A 19,860-nucleotide genomic window follows, 5' to 3' on the forward strand; every position below is an offset into this window, starting at 1 on the left:
ATATATATATACATATACTTATTTCCTTATATATATATATCAAAAAATTTAAATAAGAGCTTTGACGCTAAATCCATATATAGTAAAGTTTATTACCTATGTATACATTTCTGAATAAGGTCAAATTCAACTCTTAATTCAAGTTAAATAAGTAAATTACCTTACACATCCTCAGGGTAAAAAGTAAACACCAAAAAAGATTTATAATCTCTAAGGCTGATCCATATTCAAAATTCCTCCTGAATAATAGTGCGTCTAAGGGAGAAAACCCTAATAATATTATTAATTATAAACAATCAAGTAATACAAATTATTGAACACTGGTAATAAATTCTAAACTAATGGAAATCTATATTATATTATCTCTAGAAACTTTAGTAAATAAATACAAATACACAATTAGATTATTAGTAATAATAAATCATACAGTTAATATAACCTGTCCTTTAAACCTAATATTATTTTATAATACCCGATCATACTGAAATTTATAATTTATTTAAACCAGAAAAACTTATAACACTAGGGCTAAATCTAAGATATATAAAGCAATTAGCAACACCAAAAATGTGGACAACTATTCTCCACCTAAATACTTAGATTACAACGTACAGAGAACCCCCCAAAAAAGCGGTGGCCATTCTATACTATGGTACACCCCACCATTCTCACTTAACACTAGGAACTTAGCTAAATCTTTCTTCAAAATACTTGACTCTAACTTCCCCTGACAACATAAATACCATTCTATATTTAACAGATCCACTTTCAAATTGTATTATTTAACCACTCCTAACTTCGAATCTATTATAGCAACTTCTAATAAACATAAACTTTCACTCTATTATCAAAACTCACACAACTATAACTATGCTAATGCTAGCACTCAACGCATGCATATACCCAACATAGACATTCATATACGTGCATCTAACACTGACACTCGTACACTTGAACACGACCACAGTAGATCCCAGCCCACTAATATACCCGATAATAATACTACCATATCCTATAATAATAACAATAGAGGGAATAATAACTATAACAATAATTCCATTGATCTAGATTCTTCTACATCCTCACATAACATATCCTCCAACAAATGATGCCTTATCTACCACAGAACACAACCCCCAAGTCTCATCTACTTGTAACTGTCGCTCCGGGACAATCTGCCAGCTACAAACGCATTGCGTAAGATATAACGTAATATATAAATGCACTGTAACCAATCTGCTACATAACTCTACAGTTGCATACATAGGTTCAACTAAAAACTTCAAGCAACGCTATGCAGCCCATTTGCACTCTTTTAGATATGACAAACACAGTAAATTTACAACACTAGCCAACCACATTCACCACCTCAAAAAACACAAATACCCAGTATACTTTAAAATCGTCCATCCTGGACTCTGGAATTCCATACCAGGGCCAGCACTCTAATTGCAAGCTTTGCTTAAAGGAGGCGTTCCATATTTTAAAATACAATTCTCCCGCTCTACTTAATCGATATAACGAAGCACTTAGCACCTGCAATCACCGTTTTTTTCCATACATTCAAATTCTACCACAGACACAAATGCACAAATGACCACACAACATAATCACACAACTCCCTATAGGTAACCTATTCGACTTAGCATACTGGTCCCCCTTCTACCTGATTTATTTCTTTTTTTTCTTTTTTAGATCTTATCACTACTAAATCTTTCTTCTTAATTTACTTCCTTTATACTTTCCTTTACCACCAACACAACCACCACTTGCAGGCTCCCTATTGATAACCCCACTCAACTCTGGGTAACATCTGGTCCCCCTTCTACCATCTTGAAAATAGGTTTAACTTTATTTTTAGAACATTTCACTACTAATTCTATTCTCTTATTTCCTTTAATACTGTTTATAGAATGCCACCTACATCCTCACAGCATACAGATTCATAGCCTGACGCTATACTCAATATAAATACCTCTCCACATTACCTCCTCACATTCCTTCTTCCTTACTATACCTTGCCTCCACCCCCACATTCTTCCTTTTGCTCCCTCTACTTCTAGTCCTGTCAGAATAACTGACCATACAACTGCTTACTACTATTCCTCACTTAAATTGCTTCTTCCCCCTTTCCTTCCTGTCTTAAGGCTTGACCTCTTAACCTACACACATCTCTCACTTGATTTGGGCTATCCTTTGAGTAAACAATGCACAGAGTACTCCGGACATGATATGATATATATCTACCTTTGCTACTACAATTATCTCCAGAAAATACCCAAAAGGATTTTTTACATGGATGTTTACTACTGGAATGAAGCTACACTCCAAGTACTGTTTCTTCTTTGTTCTTTTTCCAGCACATCGCTCTCACTTCTTACTGCAACTCTCCTCTTATAGATGTAATAACCCATTCCTCTACTATTACCGTCTCCGATGAAGGGATACACTGGATTTTCCCTGAAACAGCTGTAAGACTTTATCCATAAAATATATTTCTAACTTTGCCATTGTTCTCTTTATCCTTTTCTCTCTTTATGCATACATACATATATATATATTTGACCGTTGACTGAACACTATTCAATTTTTTTTCTCCGTGTTTTTCTCCTTGTCTCCGTATTCTTTCTGTTGAAGAGCGTAGCTCGAAATGTCAAAGACTTTCCGTATTCCCGAGCGTCATACTAATATATACTTTGTTATTTACACCACCTGTCCTCGTCTGTTGTTATTATTTGTATATTCTCCCACATATAATACACGCTCACGTGGTCGCACCAGCTAATCCTGTCTCCTCTCATCACACACTACCAACTTTTGGATTCTACCTTCTTTCCTTCTGGATCTGGACTGTTTGATTCTGAACTTTATACCCTCCGGCTGCACCTCTCCTACCCACGGATTACACTGGACCCATCTTCTGATTGGAAATCGCTTCAATATACCAAGACGTCTAAAAAACTTTTGAGAAAAAAACCATTATTATGATTGACCGTTGACTGAACACTATTCAATTTTTTTTCTCCGTGTTTTTCTCCTTGTCTCCGTATTCTTTCTGTTGAAGAGCGTAGCTCGAAATGTCAAAGACTTTCCGTATTCCCGAGCGTCATACTAATATATACTTTTGTTATTTACACCACCTGTCCTCGTCTGTTGTTATTATTTGTATATTCTCCCATATATATATATATATATATATATATATATATATATATATATATATATGTGTGTGTGTGTGTGTGTGTGAATATATATATATATATATATATATATATATGTGTGTGTGTGTGTGTGAATATATATATATATATATATATATATATATATATATATGAATATATATATATATATGAATATATATATATATATGAATATATATATATATGAATATATATATATATATGAATATATATATATATATATGTATATATATATATATGTATATATATATATATATATATATATATATGAATATATATATATATGTATATATATATATATGTATATATATATATATGTATATATATATACATATGTATATATATACGTATATATGAATATATATACATATATATATATGAATATATATATATATACTAGCAGTATAGCCCGGTGCTGCTCGGGATTAAGCTAGGATTATTAAGTGATCAAGTGCTTTATTTCAAACCAAAATAAGTAACATGGACATCAGATTTGAGTGAAATCCGTTGAAATTGGTTTGGCTGAAAATGGTTTGCTGGCAATTTGATTGGGAAATCCCATAAGGAATCAGTTTATTGGTTATTTCCACTCATTGACTGTTTTTTTTTTTTAAGTTGCATTAGAGATCTGAATAGCAAAAGGTTGATCTGAAGGTTTGCATTGGGGATGTGAATTGGAGTAACTTAGGAAAACTTACCAACAGCCTTAACCAAAAAATAAGGGGCCTGTCCCTTCTAGGTTAACTCTAACCCTAACCCTAAACCGTAACCCTAACCCTGACCCTAAAACCGTAACCCTAACACCAACCCTAATCCTAACCTTAACCGTAACACCCTAGTGGAATCATGCTGGTGTTAATCTGAAAAATTACCAAACCCTTTTTGTGGTCCGAAAAACGGGTTGGGGGGGGGGGGGGACAAATTGTTACATTTTTGTTTCATAGTAGTGAAATATAAACAAAACTCTTTCGCTCCCAAAGTAGTATATGTGCGTGTGTGTGAGAGTGAGAGGTGGGAGAAAGATGAACAATTTAAAACAAATAAATGATTTAAAATAAATATATTTGAATTGTTGTGTGAGAAAGTATATATAATCTCATTATAGAATATAGTGTCTTTCAAAAACATCGTATATTTTAAACTATATCTCATGTTTAAGAAAAAGAAATGCATTTTACATTTTACACTTACTCTGCCTTCCTTACCTACATTTTCATTCCTAATACGCTTTCTGCCTCCCTTTTCCACTTTTTCGTTCTTCCTTTTTTTTTTTTGTTTGTTAGACGCTAGCAAAGTAAACTCTGTCTTGCTTAGAAAAATTTGCTTTGATTTCTGTCTGCCTTTTCCATTTTTTTTCTTTTTGCTAGATGCTACCAAACACTCTGTATCTCCCCCCCCACCCTTGTCACAAACACACTATTTCTTTCTTTTTTTCTCTCTCTCTCTGTCTCTCTTTCTCCTTCACGCGCGTACACACAGATTTGACTTCGCCATGTCAACATACTTCAAAATTGGTAAAAGTTTATCGATTTTTACAGCTATACGCGGGTGCCTCTGAGAGAAAAAGTTGACGAAAACGCAGGTAGGGTCATGAACAATGTCCTCCTAAAATTGGAGCAACATGCGTGCTAATTTGTGGACGTGCATAAACTACATTCACGTACACACACATCTTCTCTTTTATATATATTGATGAATAAACATGCACACGCACACACAACCACATATACATACATACTGAAGCACACGTGTATACACGCAACAAAATGCACACATCACCCAACACACATTTCCACGTTCACACACGCACGCACATACGCACATGTACTCACACACAAACACGCACATACACACACGCAGACACATATATACACACATAGATACACACACTAGTACATGTACGCACATATACCTCCAACACACACAATGCACATACAGACACGCACACAATTACACACACATGGGCAAAAACACACACACACATTCAGAGGTATAAACGCATGCATGCACATACTCACAGGTACGCACATATACGTCTACAGAAACCCTACACAGAACCCCCACACACATGCATACACAAACTCACATACACACATATACATACATGCACGCACACCCATACACATAGACACATACACACACACACGCATGCACACATATGAATTCACACATACCTAACACTCACAACCCCACGCATACACGTATACACGCACACAAATAGGACTAAATTATCAATGAATGAAATTAAAATCATACTTGAAGCTAGAAAAACTGTAATCTCTCATCAAGGTAAATATTGGACAAGGAAGGATACTCCAGATTGTTTCGATGTATCCATGGGTGCACAAGACTCCACTGAAGTAGCCAATTTAGTCAGAATTTACCTTCTACACTTACTTAAAAAAGAATTCCCTGAATTGGAAGGTGGTCTTTACCGCAACAACACACTATTCTTTAAAATACCTCCAACAGGAACCTTGAACTATACAAAAAGAAGGCTACACAATTTCTTCAAAAACCAAGGACCATCCATCTCTATTGAAAAAGTTAACAACTCTGTGAACTTCCTAGACGTTAACTTTAACCTTAATACCTCCTCATATCAATCTTATCATAAACTTAACAACAATATCACATACATACATGCCCAAAGTAACCATCCTTATAATATTATAAAAAATCTAACCACTAACATAAAAAGTAGAATTAATCTATCATCTAATGAAGAAATTTTTAACAAACATAAAGACTACAATAATCTAGCACTTAAGAAGGCAGGATATAAATATCAAATTAAGTGCAATAAAAACAACAGCACCAATACTAGTAATACCAATAGTTATCTAGACATGAACAACACAGACCATATTAATGAACCTAAATCATCTGGTGAATTAGTAAACCCCGACAAACAATCAAAAACTCTCAATAATAATCATCAGCAAAACATTAGTAATAGACATAAATCATACAACAACAAAAAACATAATAATAAACATAAACAATATGAGCACCACAACCATAACCTCACTAAAAGAAAAAATAATACTAATTTCAGCAATTCACAAATTACTAACTACACTAATAATAATATAACAAAAACCCTTGAATGCTGAAAATAAACACAGAAAACAATTAATTATAGATAGTAATAGGGACACTAAACTAATACACATAAAAAATGAAATTTATCCCATCTCATCTAATCCTTCAAATAATTTACATAACCACAGAAATCATATTAATATGACTGACTGACTTACGACGATGAGGGTTCCAGTTGATCCGATCGACAGAACAGCCTGCTCATGAAATTAACGTGCAAGTGGCTGAGCACTCCACAGACACGTGTACCCTTAACGTAGTTCTCGGGAATATTCAGCGTGACACAGTGTGACAAGGTTGACCCTTTGAATTACAGCCACAACAGAAACAGGAAGTAAGAGTGAGAGAAAGTTGTGGTGAAAGAGTACAGCAGGGTTCAACACCATCCCCTGCCGGAGCCTCATGGAGCTTTAGGTGTTTTCGCTCAATAAACACTCACAACGCCCAGTCTGGGAATTGAAACCGCGATCCTATGACTGCGAGTCCGCTGCCCTACCCACTGGGCCATTGCACCTCCACCATAATATAATAGCCTAATAAAAACTTCATTCACTAGTTTTTATTTATTCTTGCACAAGAAATTTCTTTTTTTTTAAAGTAATTTCTTTAAATATACACCATACCTAATTTTACTTATATATTAGCTATAACTGTCAAGTCATATCCTAATTCAAACATAACTATGCTTTCCCATTGGACACTTCTATTTAACTCCCTATCATAAATGACTTATTTGGAGTGTAAATTAATTACTCACTCATTTTTATATAGAGGGAATGTTTCTTAAACATCTTTCACTTATATTTTCAAATAACCGTTAGCCGCATCAGTTTTAGTTTATACACAACTAGACTCAACAACATTCTTTTAGTATGCTCTTAATTCTTCATAAGGATAAAATATGTATATCCAAATATGTTATTTGATATTTCCTCCATCTAGTCTTCTGTAATAATAATAATAATTTTTTATGTATTCGTCTTGCACTGAGGAGAACAGTAATTTGTAATTAATTTAATTAAATTAATTTTAATTATTCTACCACGTTATTTACATGTTTAATATCACTGTTTGAAACAATCGTATGCATGTATTAAAATTCTTTTCAAATTTTAACATCTTCTCTTTTTCATCTGTAAGAATTTGTTGAGTTGGATACCTTTCCATAAATTCTCATAACACACCATATACATGTAATAATTTCATATTTGTAAAAATCTTATGCCAGTAAGCTACCAACAAAATATGAAGAATCTTTGTTAAAAATCACCCTTTGGAACCCTCCAAAGTAAAGGATGAAATAGAACTCAACCTTTTCACATACATACATCCTGTTCATCAATTTTGTGATGGCTGAAATGAAGGAGCAGCATGCTTCCATGAAATTCTGTTTTCTGCCAGGGAAAACAGTGGCTGAAACAGTTGTTGTGATTCAAACAGCTTACAAGGATACTGCCATGTGTAAAGCACAAGTTTACAAATGGCTTTCATGCTTTAAGAATGGTCTCTTGTTGCTTGAAGACCAAGCAGAAGACACTTACCTAAGGTGTCATGCAGAGGGACTGAACCTGAGACTACATGGTTGTGAAGCAAGCTTCTTCACTACAGAGTCAACTTGGTTAAAAGGACATTTTTACACAGATACCTTTCATGTACTAACCTCACTCTATAATGTCAAAGATTTTAGCAGCAGCAACAGCAGCATTTACGGGCAAAAAAAGCAAATACTACAGCAAATGTTATACTAAACTTTAAAATAATATAATATTGAGAAGCTGCATGATATCTTTTTCCCTTTCTTATTTAATCATTACTATTATTTTGGCAGTAACAGCTGTTCAACGAAAAATTTTAAATAAATCAAACCAATTAAATTATAAATTAATCTGTAAACCTATACAGAACTAGTTTTTAATAACTTTTTCACCACAGGTTATTAAAATTCTTTTTTTTTTTTTCCTGAAAAAGCAGGTTTCTAGGTGTATAAATTTTTCCATGTACTTAAAACATCATCAGGTTACAAAAGAAAAGAAAGAGAGACTTGTAGCTCTAGATATGTAAGAGTGTGTGTGCGTGCATAAACACGTATGTATGCCCATGTGTACGTGTGTGTTTGTGTGTGTAACTATATATCTACATATATATTTTTAAAATAATCAATGACCTCAGAAATAATGAGCAGAAAACTTTTTTCAACATTGTAAATGATCAATAAAGTACAACACAAACACATTTTGCCTTTTATCCTTTCAGGGTCAATAAATTAAGAACCAGTAACGTACTGGGGTCAATCTAATCAACTGCCCCCACCCCCAAAGAAATTTCGGGCCTTGTGCCTTGAGTAGAAAAGAATTCCACAGCTAAATATAAGAAAGAGAGATCTCATTAAAACAGTGACAACTTAGTCTGGATAATATTTTAACAATAAATTTAAAGATTTTTATGGTACTAATATATATATATTTCTATTGACTAGACATAAGACCAATTTATATAGAGTAATACACTGGGTTGACTCATTATATATTACAGGTATTTATTTTAATTTCTTTATTTATTTATTCAATTTATTTCAATAAATGACATGATCTCAATAATGAATGGAACTCAGAATGCAGAGTAACAAATGACCAAAACTGAATACTAAAAAGTTAGACATTTATTCTGGTATCAACTTGCCACTCTATTTTGTAACACTATAGAACAAAGATTAACATACAAGATTAACAAAGACATACCAATGTGTTCCCAGTTTTTCGAATTATCCCATTGCTGCCTGCATCAATCCAATGTGATAACACTGAAAAAAAAAACCAAAAAACAAAAACGAGTAAATCTTATGGAACAAAGAAATTTTATTTTTATCTAATATAAGAATTTTTCATTTGAAACATATCACAATTCAATAAAATGTCTAACACTAGGTTTCTTTAATCTATCCATTTATTTTCCTACAATCCTTAACTTTCATGTCTGTCTATTGCAACTGGCTGTACTCCTACTTTATAGTTGAATAAAGTGGCTGGAACGGTATATAATTATAAACATTCTTGATCTAACAGTAGACAAAGCTGTTATGTAGAAGGTCCTGAAGCCCCAAATTGTTTTTAACTATTTTGTTACCCTATTTCTGTTGAAATTACACAGCCTTTGTTTCAATTCATTTTGAAAACAATAAAAAATTTTGTAAAATAACTTTCTCATTATTAATCTGGTATTCAGAACATAAATTAACATGAAATTCTGATGGAAGGTTCTAATTTAAATCACTTTAGCCATTTTGTTACCAGATTTCTTTGAAATAGACTGCCTTTGTTTCAATTATTTTTTAAAAATCTCAGACTGTCCAGCATCACTCTCTAATAACATAAAGGATTGCAAGAGGTGTACAACATAGGCTTTGTTTGGCAGTGTCTTTTTTTTTCAAGATATATTGAAAAAGGCCTGTAACATGTAGATAGAAACACCATCAGGCCTTGCATCCAAGTGCTTAGTGAATGTCCAATAGCACTGATTTGACAGTGACATCTGATAACAATGATGTCTGAATGACACTTAAGGCATCAAGCACAGCACCATATTTTCATGAGATTAATTTTCACACTCTTTTCTGTGGATGTAATGTTACTTTCTAAATATTCAAGATTCAAATGACTATACAGTTCTATATTTAAGAGATGAGGAATTATGTACATTATTTACATTTTGACAGATTTTGTCCTCATCTTGTTTATTGTTAACACGTTTTGGCTGATATACCCTCCAGCCTTCATTAGGTGTCTTAGGGAAATTTTGAACCTGGGTTCTCATTCCTAAGGTATTTTTCAATGTTGTTGTTGTTGTTGTTGCTATTATTATTATTATTATTATTATTATTCAGGTCACTGCCTGGAATCGAACTCGGAATCTTAGAGTTAGTAGCTTGCGCTCTTAACCACTATGCCAAATGCCACGGGCATATGGCATAGTGGTTAAGAGCGTGGGCTACTAACCCCAAGATTCCGAGTTCAATTCCAGGCAGTGACTTTAATAATAATAATAATAATAACAACAACATCGAAAAATACCTTAGAAATGAGAATCTAGGTTTGAAATTTCCCCAAGACACCTGATGAAGGCTGGAGGGTACATCAGCCAAAACGTGTTAACAAAAAACAAGATGAGGACAAAATCCGTCAAAATGTAAATAATGTACAAATTATATTTGACAATGAAAAAATATTAGTCACCATTTTTTTGCTCTTTCTTTTTCTTTTTTTTGCCCTACTTACCTTGCTCTAACTTTTAAGATGTTCCAAGCATTAATTTTACAAATGAAAGAATTTAGTGAAATAACTTTGTCGTCATTCAGCTGGTGTTTGGAACATTACATGACATTTTGATGGAAAATTTTAATGTAATTCACTTTAAAACAGGATGTTTGTATCATAGAACCAAGAGTAGTCACAAGCAGATTGGTATCAAAAGGGTTAATATTAGTTTAACACACTTAACAATCATTTATCATCTTAAGAAGTGTACAACTGTTGAATAATTATCTCTCTACTCCAATAAATATACAATTCTATATGTTTGCTTACTGATTCAATATTGAATATTTTAGCAGATACAGCATGATTACACATCTCTTGAATAATCTAAAGAGGTAATAAGTGACAGTATAGGGAGGATGGAGAGTGGTAGTATAGTAAACCTGTAGATACATCAGGTTATAAAGAGATGTTCAGCTGGGTGGGAGAGAGAGAGAAATATATAGGGACAGAAATAGAGTTCAGAGATATGCAGTGGTGGGTATAATGAGTGGAATACAAAGGTGGGAGTAGGGGATACATGTGGCAGTTTAAAATAAATGTTTATAAGTGTTGTAGTTAGTTGTAAACCTAAAGATGTGCAAATCATATTTCAGAGTCAAATTACCCTTCTTCTTAATCACACCACTTTAGAAAATAGAATTTTCAATGCAAAACCATTCATAACTAACATGAAGATCATATTCCAAAAACCACAGGTATAGAAAAATTTCATGTGAGCCAGAATGGCCAAAATATGCTGATATAATAGTTTTGCATTTCAAATTTGACTTAGACAAATGTAAATCAAATCAATTTAAATATTGATGTAGACAACATAAGGAGAATTGAAAAGCTAATAACAAAAGAAAAACTTTTCAAAAAGAGAAAAATACTATAAAAATACAATTTGATAATCCAGTAGCATATCTGATAATACAATTTGATAATCCAGTAGCATATTAGATTTAGGACACCTCCTTTTTTTTCTAATATACATCTATAACGGTCCCTGCTCATTAAAGCTGGTCTTGTACATACACTACTTAGGTAGCCATGATCCACTGGTCTCTCCACTTCTCATTAACCTTGTTACATCCACCACCCTCACTTTGGCCCCATACTAATCACTATGTGCAATTCTTTCTCCACAGAATATCAGTCCTTTAGAATCTCCTTTTCAATGTCTTTCCTGTCGATGTTGAATTGCAACAGTTTAAGTGAAACATTAATGGCATCAATCTCACCTAACAACCCTCACTGGTCTCAGATGGCCTGCAAGGACAATGAGCACTGCCTTTTCCTCCAGACTCAACAAATATACAAAAAAAAAAACAACCCATCCAGTATGTTTGCATCTATGAAGTATGGGACCCTAGTCTGAACATGGTATCTCTTTACATGTCATAATATAACTTATTATACATAAATCATAAAGGCAGTTTTATATAGATTTGTTGCTGACCCAGTTCAGGTCCACCAAAGTTTATTTTGTGATGGTACCAAACTGAGAATGGAAAGGTACCAAAACACACAAAAAGTTTCAAATTTAAGGAGTTTTGGGAATAACAGATAAATTATTATTGACTGTACTATATTCAAAAATATACCATGGAGAAACAAAAACAGGGGGTGATGACAATTATAATAAAATAACCTTGATATACATGTCATGCTTGGATGACAGTCCACAATGTTTATCAATGAATTGAAAAACATGAAACTTAAAGCAGTGTGTCAAAAGCAGGGTTTATTAATAATATACTTCTACAACAGCCACTGCCAGATGTTACAGCTAAATGTTCTGTATAGCACTAATGAAATCACATTACAATAGCTTTATATTTTTTATATAACATGCAAAGACAGTTTTCATTTAATTTTGAGCAGATGACAATCATAAATAAAGGTAAATATATTCAAGACAGTCACAGACTAAAAAATAAAAGCAAATATATTCAAGAAATTAGTAAAGCATGCAGAAAAAGAAATTATAAATTATGGAGGCCAAATAATCTAAACAGCCTTCTCAGAGGCAACACTTTTCATAATTATTTTTTATCAGCTAAAAATGAATTGATTCATGAATAAAATCCTCTAAATTGCTTTGTACTTAAGTAGTTTTTAACTCTTCAATTCTATACTTAGCTTCTCAATAATATAGGGGTTTTTTTCCTAATCAGACATTGAATTTTTCCTCCTATTAATTTTCAGTAAAGCTTAAGAATAAACTCAGGAAAGTTCCATAACCTAACCTGAGGAAATATGATTTAGTAGGATTTAATCAGGAAAATGAGGGACAGTACCCATGACTTTTAAGTCTGTCTCCAACCCCACCTAGACTGGTGAGAGTGATGTGATTAATGAGTATCAGTAGGCCATGTTTGAAAATATAAGTATAATGTTGGCAGGGAAAGAATTCCAATGGGTTGTTGTTCCAGAAAGGAAGGACAATAAAGTATTCCATGCAGTGTCTAAGGGGTGAGACAGTAAGGGTGACAGGAAGAGGAGAGATGGGTGGAGCCAGATGAAAAGGAAATGTAGTTGGGCATTTCCAAGAGTAAACTATGTCATTTGAAAGGGCATCCAGCCGTAGAAATTAAGCCAAAACAAACTATGGAATCTTGTGCGCCCTTGGTCTTGCCAGTTCCTGTTAAGCCAACACATACCAGCATAGAAAACAGGCGTTAAATAATGATGATGATAGACATTGCAGTAGTAATGAGAAAGGAAACAACACAACTGAGAGTCAAGGATCTTAGTGTGTTAGTATAAAAGCTTTTGCTAATCAGTCAAATGGCTTTCTATCAGCTACAACTTGTGAGAGTATGTCTGGCAGCAGTGGTACTATGTAATGTATGTAAGTAGTACCTTAATGCATGACAACAGCATTATCTGGTGTATATGAACTGTACCTCAACATAAGATAGCTCAAAGTATCTCAAAGTATGGCTTACTTGAGCTTTGTTGAATGACAGCAAGCCTTTTTGATACCAACCCATCTGACTTTTTGTTTTAAAATGATCTAGATTAAAACTTTCCATCAAAATATTCTCTTAATGGTGTTCCTAACACCAGCTTAATAATGATAATGTTATTTTATTTTATTAGATTCTTCATTATTTTCAAAATTGATTAAAACAGAAATATGGCAACAAAAAGGTTAATAATGGCATCAAACCCAGCCCATAGAGCTCCTCTTCTCAATGACTTTAAGGTCACACTGACATTTCTTCCTGTTGATGCAAGCAACTCAAAGAGGTTTAAAGTGTTCACTCCAAATATTTGGTATTGACTTTTAATTTAAATCTCAAAATGGTGAGCTAGCACAGGTGATATTGTTTTAATCCCTGCTTTGTTAAGCTCTGTTTAAAACATTCTTAACCTTAATATTGTATTAACCTAGTTGCCCTCAGTTTTTGTTCTCATTCACATCTTTTCTAGTTTCTGTTTAATCAGCTAACGATATCTACTTAATATATTTTTTTGTCCAAATTCTCCATCATTATTAACAATTTTGTTACCAGATTTCTGTTGAAATACACTGCCTTTCATCATCATCATCATCGTCGTTTAATGTCTGCTTTCCATGCTAGCATGGGTTGGACGATTTGACTGAGGACTGGTGAAACCAGATGGCTACACCAGTCTCCAATCTGATTTGGCAGAGTTTCTACAGCTGGATGCCCTTCCTAACGCCAACCACTCAGAGAGTGTAGTAGGTGCTTTTACGTGCCACACTGGCACGAAGGCCAGTCAGGCGGTACTGGCAACAGCCACACTCAAAATGGTGTATTTTACGTGCCACCTGCACAGGAGCCAGTTCAGCGGCACTGGCAACGATCTCGCTCGAATGTCTTTACACATGCTATCTGGCACAAGTGCCAAGAAGGCGATGCTGGGCACAGGTGCCATTGACGGTTTCGCTTTCGTTTGCCCCAATAGGTCTTCGCAAGCCGAGTATCGTTTCCAATGAAGGAGACGACGTTGGCATGGGTGCCAATGAAACATTTAGTAAATTAACTTTTTCATTATTGAGCTGGTGTTAGGAACATAAGTGACATGAAATTTTGCTGGAAAGTTTTAATTTAGTTTAAAACAGGAAGTTTGTATCACAGAACTACAGTTGGTTTAAAGAAGTTTGGTATCAAAAATCGTTAAAACATTAAGGACAATAATTGTGATGAAGATGAAACACAGCTGTTCTCATTTGTCTTTATTTGCTTATGTGTGTATTTTTGAGGTTATTTGAGATTAGATGTAGAAGAGCGTGTGTGTATACATGCACATACATGTCAGTGTTTTGATGATAATTATAAATATTGCACAATTTAGTTTCTTTTTCACTGCAGTCTAGGGCCTTGTATTTAATTAATATGGTTTAGAGACGTTTTTCTCTCTCTTTATTAACTCTTCTCACCTAAGCTATTCAATGGTCATATTGTATGTTGTGCACTATGATCACTTTTTTTACAATACACACCATTAACTTTTCACCCTACACGAACACCTTAGCTAACCTGCTGACCCAGATGCTCAATTTCTGCCTTGTTAGGCTTTGTTAGTAGCATATACTCACTGCTAACCTATATCAGTAGTGATAGATTTTTGTCTTAGCATGCAGTTGGCAGTGAGTACATGAAACTGACAATGTCCAACAAAGCAGAAATGCACATTTAGTATTTTCACTGCTGCTACTGATATACAAGAGTTTTTAAAGCCAGTATATCCATAAGAGATATTATCTCCAGCTGAATACTGCAGTTAATTTACCTTTAATGATGCATGTGCATTAAGTATGATAAACAAACGGCTGTTTTAATCTAATACTGCTTTTGTTGCCCATAATACACACGCACATAAATATGCGTGTGTATATGTATGTATGTATGTATGTATGTATGTATACAAATGCACGAGAAACTGACTTCCTCAAATGACCCGGAGGTTCTCTGAAAGTAATAAATAATTTTTGCTTTCTACGTAATAAAAAAAATTTTTTTTTTCGCTTTTATTCTGTTGTTATTGTTGTTGGAACTATTATTGTGATATTACTTTTGTATTTGTTCGTGTCACTACAACTTTATGTCACTCGGAATCTAATGAATTGATAGGTGAAATGTTATGTACAGCGTATATCTGAGGTAATAAAGAAAAGTTCGGCAGTGCTTGATCGCATTCCATCCGATAAAGCACTCGTAATTATAAAGAATAATATTGCATACTGGTATATAAATATAAATTCAGCAACTTAAAACTGATATCTGGTGCAGAAACAAATATTGTGATCTATTAAAGCCTGGTATCATCGTGTTACATTAGTCTTATATATATACACACACATACATAAAAACATGTAAACATACGTACAAAGATAGATAGATAATGAACACTAAGCGTATTTTATCTAAAGACTTTTTGTAAATCTTCCTTCTTGAAAATATACCGCGTAATAAAAAAGATAGATGGATAGGGACACAGATAGATAGATAGAGATAGAGAGATATACAGACAGACATACGGATACAGAGAGTGTACGTGTGGGTGGGTGTAAAAAAACAGTACAGCAAAATGAAACCTTGTTTTTCCTATTGATAAACGTTTAGTATAATTAATAATAGTCGTCACTTTTTAAGGTACACAATCACTGTGTGTGTGTCTGTATATATATGTATATATATATATATATATATATATATATATATATATATATATATATATATATATATATATATATATATATATATATATATATATATATATATATATATATTATTTGTTGTGAAAGCAAAAAAGCAAACTGTTCTTACCTTCATGGTGATCTTCCACAACATAAACAGGCAATTCGTGGGGTAGGATATTGTTTTTCTCTTTCAAGTGAGCCACCAATAAACTTGCATTGTTTTTGTTTCCCTTCTTTACTTTATGGGGGAAATGTTTTTTCTGGAGTCGGAACACAGAACCAGAAGACTTACTAGATCTTAAGAGAGCAGCATAAACAACCACCACACCACACAGGACAAGAAGTAGAAAAAACGACCCTACAGCTCGCCTTCGAAGGCGGCAAATTTTCATGTTACAAAACATATATCTACAATGGGTAATGTGTCGGCAAAAAAATTTTGAAGCAGAACTCCAGCTGCCCTGATTTGGTATAAACATATACTTTTAGAAAGCACTTTTTTCTCGTTAGCCGACGCTTCGATTGTCGATGTAAAATTCATTGACAATCCAGTACTAAAAATCAATGCTGAACAAAACAAATGATTGATAAAGAGAACATGCGTACAGCCTAGGTTTGTTGTAGTATCAAAACGTACCCACCCCAATTAACAATGGTGACAAATGAGTGACCGCATTTTGCCGGAAAACGGTTTACCTTAGTTAATTTAAGTTTAACGACAGTCGTGCATTGTCTTACCGTAAAACGTCAATACATTGAAAGGAAACTGGTCGGCATGCAGAATGACACACCTTGCTTATTCACACTTATTTAAAAAGTAACCGGAGTTCGAATGGGTTTCCTTCAAGCGTGACAGGGTGTTGGGAGAGCTATCTCTGTATCATATATCACAGGGGAAAGAAAAGGGAAAAGAATTGATTGAGTTTTTATTCTCTAGGATTCCTGTATATCTTACAATTGTGATTGTCATCCTGAATTTTTTTTCCCACCAAAATACTTAAATTTTTATACATTTTTGCTTTTAACTCCCGTCCCACCACAAGGAGTAGGGTTCATTTTTAAGGACCAGGAAATACTTCAGTTCTGATTAGTGGCTGATCCACTTTGAATTTCTGCGCTCACGCACAGGACGAAACTGCTGTCTCATACACTTACATCCTAAACCGCCTCCAAAACAAGGTTATTTCGATGAAATAACAACGTTGTAATCACTGGCTTAAGAGTCCAACGAAGCAGCTTGTATATGATTATTCTATTTGCTAGAAATAACAGTCAAACCACTCTGATATCACACTTTACTGTCTTAAAACAAGACATTGGATGATCTACTACTACCTGCTATCTTTCGATAACCGTACACTAAAAGTGAAACTTTCTTCGGTAATTTCCGTCAAATAGAATTTAGATTTTTTTTCTTTCAGCAGAATCGAATGTGTTTATGTATTTTTTGTGTATGTACAATGTGTTTATGTATGTATGTAAGTACTGTATATGTATGTGTATACAAGAATATACATACGTATACACATACATATCTGCACTAAAACATAATATACATCCATACACACAGATAAACAAGCGATTCAGCAAAGACAAAAATTAAATAAATAGACCTACATACAAATATACATACATGCACATAAAAACATACACAAAAAATACATGAACATATATACACAAAAAAACCTAAGTGATTCAACTGGAAAAAAAATTTATGGAAAATGCCACAGAAATAGTTTCATTTAGAAATGAAGCTAGTATGTTTCTCTGGATGAGCTGTGTCAGTGTGCATGTACGACAGTCAAAGGATCTTGAGAGAAAAGTTGAGCATAAGAGGTATCAGATGTGTGCAAGAGAGACAACTGCGTTGGTATGGTCATGTGATGCAGATGAATGTGGACCACTGTTTGAAGAAGTACCGATCTCTAACAGTGGAGGGAAGCTGTGGAAGAGGGAGATCCAGGAAGACATGGAACAAAGTAGTGAAGCATGAACTTCGAATGTTGAGCCTCATGGATGCAATGATTAGTGACCAAGACTTTTGGCAATATGCTATGCTTGAGAAGACTTATCAAGTCAAGTGAAATCATATTTGATGCCATTGTCAGTGCCATGTAACTGGCACATACAGGAGGGTGGCACTCCATCGCTTACGACGTCGAGGGTTCCAGTTGATCCGATCACCAGCCTGCTCATGAAATTAACGTGCAAGTGGCTGAGCACTCCACAGACACGTGTACCCTTAACGTAGTTCTCGGGGATATTCAGCATGACACAGTGTGACAAGGCTGACCCTTTGAATTACAGGCACAACAGAAACAGGAAGAAAGAGTGAGAGAAAGTTGTGGTGAAAGAGTACAGCAGGGTTCAACACCATCCCCTGCCTGAGCCCCATGGAGCTTTAGGTGTTTTCGCTCAATAAACACTCACAACACCCGGTCTGGGAATCGAAACCGCGAGTCTGCTACCCTAACCACTGGGCCATTGCGCCTCCACTAACTGGCACATAAAAAGTACTTTTTGAGCATTGAGACTCAAGGAAGCAATGTGCCTGATGTCAGTGTCATGTAACTAGCACCTGTGATGGTGGCACATAAAAAGCACTTTTCAAGCACTGAGCCTCACGGAGGCAATGACAAATGACTGAGACCTCTGGCAATATGCTGTGCTTGGTCAGAAGACATATCAAGCCAAGTGAAACCATAGTCATGGCAGATACTGGTGTCACACAACTGGCATACAAAAGCACCCATTACACTCTCAGAGTGGTTGGTGTTAGGAAGGGCATCCAGCCATAGAAATCATGCCAAATCTGACTGGAGTTTGGTGCAGTCCCTCAGCTTACCAGCCCTGGTCAAACTAACTCATGCCAGCATGGACAACAAACGTTAAATGATAATGTTGATTAAGGTGGTGAGTTGGCAAAATCGTTAGCATGGCAGGCAAAATGCTTAGTGGCATTTTGCCTGTCTTTACATTCTGAGTTCAAATTCCACTGAGGTCAACTTCGCCTTTCATTTTTTGGGGGTTGATAAAATAAGCACCAGTTGAGCAGGCATTTTCTGTTCCTACTGGAACTAAACAGGATTGTGTTTTAGCTCCTGTGCTTTTTGTTACACTATGTTGCTGATGCTCCAACATGCTTTTAAGGAGTACCATAAAGGTGTAAACTTTCAGTGTCACACAGACAGATGTCTACTAAACCTAAATGAGTAAAGCTTCAGATCAAAGTAATAGACCAAAGAAGAGATTTTAGGTGATTTTCTGTTCACTCATGATTGTGCTTTAATTTTTCATTCATTTGAAGGAATTTAGGAAATAGTTGGCAGGTGTACTCAAGATTCAAATGTGATGATTGACAATAAACGACTCAAATGGGTTAGGTTATTTTAGATATCCTGGAAGTACAGTAAACTTTAAGGGTACTTGATGAAATCAATGTTAGAAGGGAAAGTAGTGTTCATGTGTGGGAGATGCACAGGATCCATAAAAGCTATAGATACCTGGGGAATTGATTCCTTCAAATGCCCTGGTGGCTCATTAATGGTAGATAATTTCTGCTACTTAGGGGACCGGGGAGGAT

At 34.5% G+C, this 19,860-nt stretch overlaps 1 protein-coding gene across 1 annotated transcript in view; it reads right to left on the reverse strand.

Moving 5' to 3' along the window:
• Window positions 1–16,976, reverse strand: part of LOC106873836 (uncharacterized) — a 29,061-nt gene extending 12,085 nt beyond the window's left edge. The window contains exons 1-2 of the mRNA XM_089355086.1: window positions 16,405–16,976; window positions 9,044–9,105 (exon numbers count right to left, since the gene is read on the reverse strand). Coding sequence (XP_089211212.1) covers window positions 9,044–9,105; window positions 16,405–16,756 — 414 coding nt within the window. The 5' untranslated portion in view covers window positions 16,757–16,976. The remainder of the gene's footprint in view (window positions 1–9,043; window positions 9,106–16,404) is intronic.
• Between the last annotated feature and the right edge of the window lie 2,884 nt (window positions 16,977–19,860).

This window comes from Octopus bimaculoides, chromosome 7, assembly GCF_046866305.1.
Source record: "Octopus bimaculoides isolate indiv1 chromosome 7, ASM4686630v1, whole genome shotgun sequence".
Taxonomy (NCBI): Eukaryota; Metazoa; Mollusca; class Cephalopoda; order Octopoda; family Octopodidae; genus Octopus; species Octopus bimaculoides.